This window comes from Lepus europaeus, chromosome X, assembly GCF_033115175.1.
Source record: "Lepus europaeus isolate LE1 chromosome X, mLepTim1.pri, whole genome shotgun sequence".
NCBI classification, from domain to species: domain Eukaryota; kingdom Metazoa; phylum Chordata; class Mammalia; order Lagomorpha; family Leporidae; genus Lepus; species Lepus europaeus.
Window position 1 is genome coordinate 73,571,731 of NC_084850.1, and position 15,120 is coordinate 73,586,850.

The window sequence follows — 15,120 nt, forward strand, 5'->3', positions numbered from 1 at the left end:
TATAGACTTTCCTCTTAACATTGCTTTTGCTGTAGCCCATACTTTTTTGGTATGTTGTATTGTCATCTTCATTTGTTTCCAGAAATTTTTTGATTTCTCTTTTGGCTACTTCTATGACCCACTGTCCATTCAGGAGCATATTGTTCAGTTTCCATATGTTTGCATATGGAGATTTTTTGAGTTGCTGATTTCCAGCTTCTTTGCATTGTGGTCCAAGAAGATGCATGGTATGATTTCAACTTTCTTGAATTTACTTAGACTTGTTCTATGGCCTTGCATGTGGTCAATTCTAGAGACGGTTCCATGCACTGGTGAGTAGAATTTGTATTCTGCAACTGTAGCATGAAAGTTCTGTAGATATCTGTTAGGTCCATTTGGTCTACAGTGTTGATTAACTCTGCTGTTTCCTTGCTGATTTTCTGTCTGGTTGATCTGTCCATTGCTGCAAGTGGGGTATTGAAGTTCCCCATTACTATTGTATTGGTATCTATTCCTCTTTTTAGATCCATTAACATTTCTTTTAAATAGCCAGGTGACCTGTAATTAAGTGCATATATGTTATAGTTACCTCTTTCTCTTGAATTGATCTTTAATCATTACATAGTGTCCTTCTTTGTCTCTTTTAACAGTCTTTGTTTTAAAGTCAATTTTGTCTGATATTAGGATGGCTATACCAACTCTTTTAGGGTTTCTGTTAGCATGGAATATCTTTTTCCATCTTTTCACTTTCAGTCTGCATGCATCTTTGTTGGTGAGATGTCTTTTTTGTAGGAAGCAAATAGATGTGTTTTTTTTTTCTTTTTTCTTTTTTTGACAGAGTTAGACAGTGAGAGAGAGAGAGAATCAGAGAGAGAGTTATAGATGGTGAGAGACAGAGAGGAAGGTCTTCCTTCCATTGGTTCACTCCCCTAATGGCTGATACAGCTGGCGCTGTGCTGATCCGAAGCCAGGAGCTGGGTGCTTCCTCCTGGTCTCTCATGCGGGTGCAGGGACCCAAGCACTTGGGCCATCCTCCGTTGCCCTCCCGGGCCACAGCAGAGAGCTGGACTGGAAGAGGAGTGATTGGGACTAGAACCTGGGATGCCGGCACCACAGGCAGAGGACTAGCCAATTGAGCCACAGTGCCGTCTCAGATGGGTTTTATTTTTTAATCTATTCAGCCAGTCTGTGTCTTTTAACTGGAGAGTTGAGACAATTACATTCAAGGTAACCACTGAAAAGTAACGACTTTGCCCTGCCATTTTTCCATAAATATTAATATTTTTTACTTTGGATTTCCTTTGTACTTTAACTGGGATCTTTCCTTCCTTTACCTTCTTCTGTAGTGATGACCATGTTTCTGTGTTTCTGTGTGCAGCACATCCTTAAACATCTTCTGCAGGGCTGGACGGGTTCTTTCCGTTTCTGTTTGTCATGGAAGGTCTTTATTTCACCTCCTTTCATAAGTGAGAGCTTTTCAGGGTATAGTATTCTGGGTTGACAGTTTTGTTCTCTTAAGATTTGGACTATCTCGCCATTCTCTCCTAGCCTGTAGGGTTTCTGATGTCCAAAATGGCACCTGCTCTCTGTCAGCTTGTTACAGGATGTTTATGCAGGATGATTGGAGAAAGAGAAAATGTGCTCCCCCCTTTGTTTTTTCTTCTCTAGTTTGGCAGGTACACTATCTCCCATGTGAATCCAAGCTGGATTCCCTCTAGGCTCTTCCTGCAGCTTTTTCCCCAGTGGCTTGGATTGCTGCAGAATGGTCTCACCTTGCTCTCCAATGCTGGTGTGGAGGCTCTCGACTGGTGGGATCCTACCTTGTGCACATCTTCGCCCTTCATGTAGGTCAACTATGTTCCTCCAATTTACATAGAGTTTCCTCTGCTGTTGTCTCCCTAACTCTTCCCTGAGACTGCATTCATTCCACTTTTTAAAAACTTCATTATTATGTTTAGTGACATAAGCCAGTTCCAAAGAGACAAATATATGTTTTCTCTGATATTTGCTAGCTAATATAGAATATAAAAAAGCATAAGAATGAAACTGAGATCTTATGATTTGATTATTGTTTATACCCCTTGTCTGTATACCTGTGGGACAGTGTTCTTTGTACTTTTTACTTGTTGAACTTTATGGTTAGTGGTGCATTAAGCCTGTGATTATAAAGTAAATTAAAAGTATGTTATTTCAAAAATTAAAGAAAAAAAACGAAGGAAGGAGGTGGGAATGGGGTAGGGGGAGGGAAATATTGTTATATACTAAGAATTTCATTTATAAAAACATGAAATTAGGGGCCAGCACTAGGCGTAGTAGGATAAGCCTCTGCCTGCAGTGCTGGTATCACATATGGGTGCTAGTTTGTGTTCCGGCTGCTCCACTTCCAATCCAGCTCTCTGTGGCCAGAGAAACCAGTAGCAGATAGCCCAGGTGCTTGGGCCTCTGCACCTACATGGGAGATATGGAAGAAGCTCCTGGCTCCTGGCTCTTGGCTTCATATCGGCCCAGCGCCAGCTGCTGTGGTCATTTGGGGAGTGAACCAGTGGAACATCTCTCTCTCTCTCTCTCTCTCTCTCTCTCTCTCTGTCTCTCTCTCTCTCTCTGTCTCTCCCTCTCTGTCTGTAACTCTGCTTCTCAAATAAATAAATAAATTTTTTTAAAATAAAATCTATTCTCTTTATATATTTAAAAATTTTTAACTTAAAATAATATGATAGTGGAGAAAAATGTTAAAAGTGGAAATGTATGAAAATTGGTGGTGGTGGTGAGAGTTGCTGAATAGACTGTTTTTTGTTCTCACAGAACTGAATATAAAAATCTACACATCATAACAAAAAATCTTAATTAATTGATATTGTAAAGTCAGAAAACTAGCAGCTGTGAGGGCAGCTACTTTTCCACATGAATTATTATTTAAGTAGCTTCATTGCTACAGGTATGAGAAGGCTGCATTTTAAATTGTACCCCTGAGTTCCTTGAAATAGGCAGTGTGGCTAAGATGAAAATAACATCTCACACTAATCTCTAGTAATATACATACATAGAATCTTGAAGGTCAAAAACCTCATTTTTCCAAGATGCTTAATCTTCCTTTTAAATATCTATATATTGTTCTTTTCCCTCCAACAATCTTCTAATTAGAACAGAATGAGTGGTCAAAACTACCTGATTATTAAAAATATGATGTTTTCATTTTAAAAATTAAACTATAGGTCTTACTCAGATTTAGCACATTTTTCTATTATAACGTCCAGGCTATCACTTTGCATCTATTCATTTTATCTCCATAAGTTTCCTTCAGTCTATGATAGTTCCTCACTCTTTTTCTTGGGGTTATGAGCTTGACTCTAATTTCAAAGTGCACTAGTGAAGTATTTTATGCAAATGCTCACAATTTCAGTTGCTCTGAAAATATCTTATAGTTAAAATGAGATTTTGGATTTTGTGTAAGAATGTGGATGTGATGATATGCCATTATTAGTCCATCACATTAGTGAGTATGAAATGTTTGTACATCATATTTCTGGTGATGTTAACATTACTCATTTGGATAAGGTGATGTCTATCAGCCTTTTTCACTGTTGAGTTACTATTTCTCCCTTTGTGTCCAAAAAATTGAGAGAGAGATATTATGAGGATATGCATTTATCCTTCCTCTCCTTAAAAATCTACCCTCTAATTTTAGCACTTATCAATGCAACAATGCCTGCAACAATTTTTGCTACATTGTTTAATAGTAATTTTCCATTTGCTTCACTGCATCTATATTTACTAATTTGAATTCATTCTATAAGTAAAATTTGTCTTCCTAAATTTATTTATGTATTCAATTTTTTTATTTGTGTGGCCTATAGATATTTACATTATTGCCAAGATTATAATCCAAAATGTTCTATATTTTGTTGCTTAAATGTTAACAGCTTTTGTCTTCAGGAGCTCTTTCTGGTTGGCTCCTCTGTCCTTTTGACATGTCCCATCCTGTTTAATTCACCATTTTTTTACTATATAACACCACAGTATGCTTTATGCTCATCTTGAATTTCCTTGCCCCATTCGTGGAACAAACCATTCCTATAAAAATCACTGATTCCTTTCATTGGCAAATGTTATTTAGAGACTATGATCTAGGTCAGCTCATTCATAAGGTCTTCTCAGTGGACAGAAATAGAAAATTCATGTAATAATACCAACCCGTACATGCATGCATACACATATCAAGAGTTACCAATCTTCTGTATAGTCATACGTATGTACTCAAATTAAATGCACAAAGAAATTAATACAAAGTGATATCTCTGACACCAAACCACTATCAAATACCTGATTCTAGCTTTTTTTCTTAAAAGTAATTTCTTTGTCAGGAAGTTAAAATGTGACTCCTGTAATCTAAAATATATTACTTAATTTAATATTGAATTTATTATTATTAATATAATATTTTAAGTTTACGTTATAAATGTAGCTCCAGAATTCCCAGTGCGCATCTCTATGAAAAATAAATTTTATCAAATAGGATATAGTAATTGTGTGCAATTCCATTTTCTGTGGTCTTATAGTATCCAGTAAAACAGTTTTCCAAAGTCAGTTAGGTCGGCTCTTCCTCTCTACAATGTTCAGTGATTTTTTTTTCTTTTTTACTCAGGTTTATTAAGGTATAACTGACAAAAATTGAATTCATTTAAGATATAGAATGTGATATTTTGGTATATACCTATATTTGGAAATGACTATGATCATCAAGCTAATTAACATATCCATCACTTCACTTAGTTACCATATTGTGTGTATGTGTCTGTTGTGGGAATACTGAAGATCTATATTCACCAAATTTCAAGTCAATAATATACTATTATTAACCATAATCACTGTGCCTTAAAATCATTGTAAGGTCTCTAGAAGATATTCATCTTATAACTGAATTTGGTACCTTTAAACTGATACCTTTTCATTTCCCTACCCCTCAAACCCTGGTAACCATTCATCAGGGAATGCTCTCTTTCTATCAGTTCAACATTTTTTGATCTCACATATAAGTAAGATCATGCAGTATTTTTCTTTCTTTATTTGTGTTAGCTCATTTAGCATAATGTCCTTTAGGTGACCTATGTTCTCACAAATGGCAAGATTTCCTCTTATGAAAAAAAATCTCAGAATTTTACCTATGAAATACATGAAACCTGTTCTCTTTGTATTAACCAAAATTTAAGAAAGTCTTTGATTATTACTTAAGAGGCAGAGAAATAGAGAGCTCTCATCCGCTAATTCACTCACGAAATGCCCACAACAGCCAGGAATGGGCCAAGTTGAAGTCGGGAGCCATGTGGGCCACAAGATCCCAATTACTTAAGCCTTCAAAACTCCTAAGGATCAGGCCCCAGCAGGAGACTGTAGTCTGGGCTTTGAGCCAGGAATGAAATTCAAGAACTCTATTATGGCATACAGGCATCTTAACCAATAGGCGAAACACCTGGTTCAAGATTTCATCCTTTATTAAAAACTGAATAATATTGCATTGTGTATGTACATGTATACTCCATTTTATTTATCCATTCATTTGATGATAAATCATGTATTAAATCCAAATCTTGGCTATTTTGAATACTACTATAATGAACATAGGAGTACAGACTCTTTTGAGATAGTGACTTCATTAAGACAATTATTCTCATTTCTTACAGCATATACCCATTTTGTGTTCAACCCACATTCTGGTTCATTTTATTGTTGACTTGTTTTTTTTTTTTCATTTGTACACAGTAAAATACACTCTTCATGGTGTAAAATACAATGGGGTTTGAAAATACATGGAGTTGTATTTTGATCAAATAACTACCACACCCATCAGTTGTCACTTCAAAATCTGTCTCATGATGTCACTTTGTAGCCAATTTCTTCACCATCTCTAAGCACTGCTGACCGAAATCTGGTTTCCATTTCTGTCTCTTTTCCACAATGCCCTATGAATGTATGTTGTCTTTGGGCTATAGGGTAAATCACTCAGCAAATTCATTTAAAATTCATTTATAATTTTTGAATCAATAGTGTCTTCCTTTTTATTGTCAAGTAGTATTCTACTGTATGGACACATCATATCTTGTTTACCCATTCTTCTAAGAACATCTGAAATGTTTCTAGTTTTTGATAATCATGAGTAAAGCTGCTATACAAATTTACAGAGTTTGGGGATGTATTCTTTTATTTCTCTTGGGAAAAAAAATAGGATTGGGATCACTCAGTGGAATAGTAAGTATATATTTAATTTCATGAGAAATGGCAAAACATTTTTCCAAAGTACCTGTGCTGTTTTACTTTACTACAAGCAATGTAAGAAAGTTTCATTTCTTCTGTATCCTCACCAACATATGACATTGTTAGGCTCAGCATTGTGGCACTAAGGGTTAGGCTGCCACCTGTGATACCACCATCCTATCTGGGTGCTGGTTGAAGTCCCAGCTGCTCCACTTCTGATCCAGCTCTCTGTTAATGCACCTGGCAAAGCAGCAGATGATGACCCCAGTGCTTGGATCCCTACTGCACATGCGGGATATTTGGATGGAGTTCCAGGGTCTGGGCTTCTGCCTAGCCCAGTCCTGGCCTTTGCAGTCATTTAGGCAGTTAACCAGAAGATGGAACATCTTTCTATTCCTCCCTCTCTCTCTGTAACTCTACCATTCAAATAAATAAATCAATAAATCTTTTAAAAAGTCATTACTGGCTGGCGCCACAGCTCAATAGGCTAATCCTCCGCCTGTGGTGCCAGCACCCCGGGTTCTAGTCCTGGTCGGGGCCCTGGATTCTGTCTCGCTTGCCCCTCTTCCAGGACAGCTCTCTGCTATGGCCCGGGAGTGCAGTGAAGGATGGCCCAAGTCCTTGGGCCCTGCACCTGCATGGGAGACCAGGAGAAGCACCTGGCTCCTGGCTTCAGATCAGCACGGTGTGCCGGCCGCAGCGCGCCGGCCGTGGCAGCCATTGGAGGGTGAATCAATGGCAAAAGGAAGACCTTTCTCTCTGTCTTTCTCTCTCTCACTGTCCGCTCTGCCTGTCAAAAAAAAAAAAAAGTCATTACTATATTTTTGTTTTGCTTTGCTTTTGCCATTATAATAAGTTTTCATGGCTTATTCTGATTTCAATTTGCACTTCCCTAGTGATGAATGATGTCCAGGATCTTTTCATGTGCTTAGTTTCTAACCATATATCTTCTTTTTCTGTTCAGATCTTTTGCCCACAGTAAGGGGCGGTTGTTTCTTATTGGTAAATTTAATAAATTCATTATATATTATTTATTGAGAGTTCCAATATTTTATGTTTTTGCATCACTTATGTTTAACATTATTTTCAATATGGTTGGATTTAAATTGACTTTCTTGACACTTGTTTGTTGTTTGTAACACATGACCTACCTCAACTCTGACATCTCACACTGATGTAGTACAATATAAAGCCCAGGGAAATGACATTGGTGCACCATTGCCAATGGAATTGCAGACCCTATTTGAAGGTAGACTGATATAAATAATATGTGTATATTGCAAACCCTAAAGTAACTACTAAAAACATGGATTACATGTAACTAAAAATAAGGGGGATAAAATTGAATCACATGATATACTCAACCTCAAATCATGCAGAAAAAGGAAACAAAAAAGATGGTTGTAGAATTATTCCAGCATACATAGATGAAACACATTTTATTCCCTCATTTGAATAATAAGCAATGACTTTCACATCTTAAAATAATTTTAGAATCACTTTGTTAATTTCTTCCAAAAAATAGAAGACTGGCACTATGATTGGAATTTATTTGAATCTATACATCAATCTTGTTAGAATTGGTATCTTATCATGTGATACATTTTTAAATAATGTTCTGCAGTTTCTACTGTGGAAATCCTGAATGAAATGTATAACATTTTTCTTAAGTATTTTATTGTATTTTTAAGACTACCATAATTTTTATTTCTTTTAACAATGCTTTGTTTCATGAAAACCAGGATTATTTTTGTGAGGAGTCAGGTAGAAAATTTTCTGGAGATTTTGAAGGACTTTTTATTTATTTTACTTAATGAATGCTTTTTTCCATAGATACAACTTTAGGAAAACACTGGTTCTTTCCCCCATACCCACCCTCCCCCTCTTCAACACCCATCCTACCTCCCTCTACCTCTCCCATCTCCTTCTTAATTAAGTATTTTACAGATTTTTTTTTTGACAGGTGGAGTGGATAGTGAGAGAGAGAGAGACAGAGAGAAAGGTCTTCCTTTGCCGTTGGTTCACCCTCCAATGGCTGCTGCGGCCGGCGCATCTCGCTGATCCGAAACCAGGAGCCAGGTGCTTCTTCTGGTCTCCCATGTGGGTGCAGGGCCCAAGGACTTGGGCCATCCTCCACTGCCTTCCCAGGCCATAGCAGAGAGCTGGCCTGGAAGAGGGGCAACTGGGATAGAATCCGGCGCCGCAACCAGGACTAGAACCCAGTGTGCCGGCGCCGCAAGGCGGAGGATTAGCCTGTTAAGCCACGGCGCCGGCCGACAGATTTTTTTAAAAAAACTTTATAGTAAGTGGACTTTGATTTTTAAAATATTCCCTCTATTTTTATTTATTTTCCTTGACTTCATGGATTAGCTAATGTCTTCTGTTTGGGAATAAACAATTTTTTATAGTTCCTTTCTTGCTTCTGAAATTTCCTACATTTAATTCAATATGACAATATTTCTATTTACATTTCCAAACATGGTTACAATAGTTCTTTTATTAATGTTGTCCATAAATTTGAGTTTCTTGGTCATCACTGGTTTGATTCAATGATTCTCTTTTTCTTTAAGATGGGTCATGCCTTTTTATTTTTATATATTTTAAATAATTTCTATCTGATTCTATACATTATAAATTATGCAGTACAGAAAAATGGATTCTTTTGTTATGAAGAAAGTGTGTTTGATTATTTATTTATTTGAAAGGCAGAGTTAAAGATAGAGACAGAGACAGAGAGAATATCTTCCATCTTCTGATTTACTCCTTAAATGGTTGCAACGGCTAGAGCTAGGCTGGTACGAAGCTAGAAATCAGGAGCTTCTTCTTCAGGGTCTCCCACATGGGTGGCAGGGGCCCAAGGACTGGGCCATCTTCTGCTGCTTTCCCAGGCACATTAGCAGGGAACTGGAGCAGAAGTGGAATAGCCAGGACTCGAACGGAGCCCATATGGGATGCTGGTGTTTCAGGCAGTGGTTTTACCCACTGTGCCATAACACTGGACCCAGTGTGTGTGTGTGTGTGTGTGTGTGTGTGTGTAATGCAGAGATTTACTTCAATTAATTCAAATGTTAAAATCATTTTATTTGTTCCTGCCTTGGGATGAAATTAAAATTTTATTTCAATTCTTCTAGTCTTAGTCATCTTGTTTACAGAGTTTGTCCCACACATGATACTTTGATAGTTTATACACAAAGTGTGGGCCTTATTATTCTGTATAGTATCTTCCGATGTTAAGGAGAAAGTATTCATATCTCATCATTAAGAATGATACTAGTTGTAACTTTTTTGTGGATTATTGCTATCAAATTCTACACTTTCTGTAATTTACCTGCTGAGAGATTTTATTATAGATGTATGTTGAGTGTTGTCAAATGGTATGAATATTTGGATAACCATATGGCTTTCCTTTTTATTATTCTAATATGGTAAATTAAATTGATGGTTTTATTAATGTTAATCTAACCGTCCATATCTGGAATGAACTATGTTTGGGCATGATGTATTATGATCTTTTATAGCAACATGTGATTTAGCGATAGAAGATTAAGTGTTTTGTGTCAGGGCTGGCATTGTGGTGCACCAAGTTAAGCCACTGCCTGCAACACTCAGCATCCCACATCAGAACTTCAGTTTGAGGCCCAGCTGCTCTGCTTCTGATCCAGCTCCTGCCAATGTGCCTGGGAAAGCAGTGGAACTACTTGGGGCCCTGCCACTCACACAGGAAACCTAGATGGAGTTCTGGGCTCCTGGTTTTGTCCTGGACTGGCCCTAGCCATTGGGGCTATCTGGCGAGTGAGCTAGTGAACAGAAGGTTCTCTCTCTCTGTGTCTATCCAGCTCTCACAGTCACTTTGGCTTTTAAATAAATAAATAAATATTTTTAAAAAAGTGTTTTGTGTCTATGTTCATTAGGTAGATTGTTCTGAAAATGTACTTTCTTGTACATTTTTTTAAAAATATTCTTGGGTCAGAGACAAGTGGGACTCATTATTTAATTGTGGATATTTCTAGCATCTCATTTTCTGAGAGTATTTTGTAGAATTATGTGTTAAATTTGAGGATTTTTGAGGTTGATCATGGAAGAGATAGTACCACAAGAGGTAAGAATACATTAGCTTCATGGGCTGGTGCTTGTAGAGAATTGTGTGAGAGAAGTCTATCTCAACAAGAAATCCTTCAGACTTATCTCAACTGACACAATGTCTTCCAGGTTCAACTATGCTGTTGTAAGAGTTAGAATCTTCAGGGCCAGTGCTGTGGCGCAGTGGGTTAAAGCCCTGGCCTGAAGCACTGGCATCCCATATGGGGGCCAGTTCTAGTCCTGGCTGCTCCTCTTCTAATCCAGCTCTCTGCTATGGCCTGGGAAAGCAGTAGAAGATGGCCCAAGTCCTTGGACCCCTGCACCCATGTGGGAGACCTGGAAGAAGCTCCTGGCTCCTGGCTTCAGATCAGCACAGCTCCAGCCATTGCAGCCATATGGGGAGTGAACCAGCAAATGGAAGACCTCTCTCTCTGTCTCTACCTCTCTCTGTAACTCTGTTTTTCAAATAAATACAAATAAAATATTTTTTAAAAAAGGTAGAATCTTCTTTCTAAGCCTGGATGATATTCCATTATATAAATACATACTGTAATTTCTTTAACCATTCATCATCAGAAAACATTTAGGTTGTTTCGATGCCTTGGTTATTGTCAGTGATCATGCAATGATCTTGGGAGTGCAGACATCCCTAAGAGATTTTGACTTCATTTACTTTGGGTATACAGCCATAATATGATTGGTTATATCATTTTATAGTTATATGATTATTTTTTAGAGATTTACATACTGTTTTACATAATGACTGCATCAATTTAAATTTCCACCAATAATGTACAAGGGTTCCCTTTTCTCTATGTGCTTGCTAATACTTGTTATATCTTGACTTTTTTTTTGGGGGGGCAGGCAGAGTGGACAGTGAGAGAGAGAGAGAGAAAAGTCTTCCTTTTCCATTGGTTCACCCCTCAATGGCCGCTGCGGCTGGCGCGCTGCGGCCGGCACACCGTGCTGATCCGAAGCCAGGAGCCAGGTGCTTCTCCTGGTCTCCCATGTGGGTGCAGGGCCCAAGGACTTGGGCCATCCTCCACTGCACTCCCGGGCCATAGCAGATAGCTGGACAGGAAGAGGAGCAACTGGGACAGAATCCGGCTCCCTGACTGGGACTAGAACCCGGTGTGCCGGCGCCATAGGCAGAGGATTAGCCTATTGAGCCACAGCACCTGCCCTATATCTTGACTTTTTGATAACAGAAACCTTAACAGGTGTGAGTGATAAGCCAGACCCAGAAATGCAAAATAAAAAATATTTTATGGTCTCACATGTAGACTCTTTCTTTTAAAAAAGGGTGAACTGATAGAAACAGGGTAGACTACTATTTAAAGAGAGCAAAAAGCTGCAGTTCTGTCAGATGAAAAAATTGTGAACTAATGTACAATATGATGACTATATATAACAACACAACATTATATTATTGGAAATTTGCTAAGAGAGCAGATTAGATGTGTATTGTGGTTTGAATATAATTTGGCTCCTGAACTCATGCAGTTTAGTCCTCATTGTCTTTTGTTAATGATATTAAATGAGTGGAAACTTATCTCAACTATGAGGTTTGGAGGTAGATGCTTTGGGAAGTGATTATACTGGATTGGGTCCTTGATTTCTGGTGGCTTTATAAGGGTAGAGACGCATAGACAAGTGCACTCTGTCTCTTGCCATATGATGTACTGTCTGATCGCAGGACTCTCCCAGCAAAAACTTTATCAGGAGAGATGGAATCAATATGGGCCACCTGATCTTAAACCTCCAGAACCATAAGTCAAAACAAACCTCTTTTCATTATAAAGATATGCTGCCTGGAGTATTTCATTATAACATGTTGCTGTGGATTCGTTTTGGGAGGAGGAGCGGGGTGGGGGCAAGAGGCGCAGAGTCACCACACAGACCCCGGGAGTCGGGTAAAAGCAGGCCTGAGGCGAGCAGCCCGTAGACTCCTTTATTTCAGTTGGTACAACAGCTTATATAGCCAAGACAGCCAGTCCGGTCAAGGGGTGGTTTATGCCCTAACCAATCACACCCTGTTGCCAGGTAGTATCCAAAGCCATCCAATCACAACCTGTTGCCAGGCAGGCTCCATTGCCAGGTGGGTTACAAAGCCATTCCTGGAGTCCTCACAGCTTCCTCCTGCCTGGCGCTGGGGTCAGCATTTCCTGGAAGCATGGCCCCCAAACGCCCGTCTTCACTCCTTCCTCAAAGGAAGAAGCCAAGAGCAGCTCCTGGCCCGAGGCCGGCGGACACATTGGCCTCTCGGGGTTTGTTGACGGGAGAAAAAGAACAACAAGAAGCAATTGAACATATTGATGAAGTACAAAATGAAATAGACAGACTTAATGAACAAGCCAGTGAGGAGATTTTGAAAGTAGAACAGAAATATAACAAACTCCGCCAACCATTTTTTCAGGAGAGGTCAGAACTGATCGCCAAAATCCCAAATTTTTGGGTAACAGCATTTGTCAACCATCCGCAAGTGTCCGCACTGCTTGGGGAGGAGGATGAAGAGGCGCTGCATTATCTGACCAGAGTGGAAGTGACAGAATTTGAAGATATTAAATCGGGTTACAGAATAGATTTTTATTTTGATGAAAATCCTTACTTTGAAAATAAAGTTCTCTCCAAAGAATTTCATCTGAATGAGAGTGGTGATCCATCTTCAAAGTCCACCGAAATCAAATGGAAATCTGGAAAGGATTTGACGAAACGTTCAAGTCAAACGCAGAACAAAGCCAGCAGGAAGAGGCAGCACGAGGAGCCAGAGAGCTTCTTCACCTGGTTTACTGACCATTCTGACGCAGGTGCGGATGAGTTAGGAGAGGTGATCAAGGATGATATCTGGCCGAATCCATTACAGTACTCCTTGGTTCCTGATATGGATGATGAAGAAGGGGAAGGAGAAGAAGAAGATGATGATGATGATGATGATGAAGGCTTGGAAGACATTGATGAGGAAGGCGACGAGGATGAAAGGGAGGAAGATGAAGATGATGATGAAGGGGAAGAAGGAGAGGAGGATGAAGAAGATGACTAATAGAAAACACTGATGGATTCCAACTTTTTTTTTTTTACTTTTCTCCAGTCCCTGGGAGCAAATTGCTGTCTTTTTATTTTTTCCCTCTTGTGCTCAGTCTCCCTGTTTTTGAGGTCTCTTTTCTCTACACCATGGTTCTCACCTTATTGTGGGAAAAATATCTGAAGCAAAATACAATGGGAAAAGAATCTCTACACCTTTCTGTTCAAAAAAAAAAAAAAAAGCCATTCCTGAGTAATTGACGCTCACTTGCCAGCGGCCATCTTGGCATGGCCTTCTCATTCCACCACAATAACAATAAAAAATTGACTAATGCAGTGCTCTCACTACAAAATAATAGTTAAGAGTACTTTTGTGAGATGACATGTGTTAATTTAATTGATTACAGTAACAATTTTACTATGTACATGTATATAAAAATTCATGTACACTAAGAAAAAGACCAGAAAAACAAGAGACTTTTCAGAGACAGCAGTATATGAGACCATAACCAGGAAGACAAATAGGGCAAGAGAACTCTCAGAGGAGAAGGAGAAATTGGAGAGTGGTCTTGAATATCTAGATGATATTCTGTAAGGTGGGAAGTCCATTGGTCAGAAAGCTCTGAAACACAGCAGCAATTTGGAATCTTCTGTAGTTACATGGTTTATCTTATCTGTGGTTAACAAATATTGAGTGCATTTTTCAGAGTACTCAATAAAGTAGGCTCCATATGGCTCAAAATGTGTTTACTGAGTCATAGTTAAAACAATTATATGTGTAAAAATGTGAATTATCACTGGCAGATTTTGGGATCACAAATCTAGCCTACTGTAAAAATGTAAACAATATGTGAGTCACAGGGATAATATCTGGTCCCCTTATATAACAATCCATACCCTGGCCACATGATATCTTATAATCTATATTGTTTGTCACTTCATGTGGCTTGAAATTAGCAATAAAACATACTAAAGAGCCCGAATCCTATGCAGACACAAATTGGGATTTCAAGTAGCCAGTCTGCTCATTTAGTGGGTAAGACAGCAGAATAAAGAAGAATGAAATTTTGATTTGCTTAATTTGTTTATTCAATAGGGCAACATTATGACCCATTTGGTGTATATCCCTGATTATCTACAAATCTTGGTGGACATTATCTACCCATATCCTGCAAGATATAATCTTGCAACTAATAAGAATCTAAAGCATTGTAGATATGTAAGACCATGACTCCTATGGTATGATGAGATTCCATCAGTAATTCTAGTCTTTGAGTTGTATGTTAATTTGGTGTGGATAACCCCTTGGACACAGCTATTTGTGTTTCTTTTAATTTTTGTGTAATCTCCTATATTTATGCTATTCCTAAAGCACATTTGTGATTCTAAAGCCATATTACAGGATGGCAAGGGTGGAAGATACATTGGAGAAACCTTATTTGTGCTATTGGAGAGTTTTAGGCAGCATTGTTTGTGGTGGGTATGTGGTTGGGGAGTTTGTTTAAGATTTGTTGAAATTTTTAGCACAACCCAAGTATTGGAAATATTGTATAGGGCTGCATAAAGGGAAGTTTGAGATAGGGAAGTCATTTCATTCCCACAGAGATCTACCAGGTTCCCTCCTTGTCTGTATTCTCTGTATTCCAATGAAGTTAAGTTTGCCTGGCAATAAATTCAGGTGGTTTTGTTATTTGAATGTTTATTCTGTTGAAATATCACATCGAAATTTATTTGTCAATATAATGCTACTGGGGGTGGAACCTTTAACGTGATCACACTGTGAGTACTCTC

General features: G+C 38.5%; 1 protein-coding gene across 1 annotated transcript; it reads left to right on the forward strand.

The window, feature by feature from the left end:
- Positions 1-12,481: 12,481 nt before the first annotated feature.
- LOC133753162 (protein SET-like) lies at positions 12,482-13,348 on the forward strand. Its single transcript, XM_062183568.1, has one exon. The coding sequence runs from the start codon at positions 12,482-12,484 to the stop codon at positions 13,346-13,348; it is 867 nt and encodes a 288-aa protein (XP_062039552.1).
- The last annotated feature ends 1,772 nt before the right edge of the window (positions 13,349-15,120 follow it).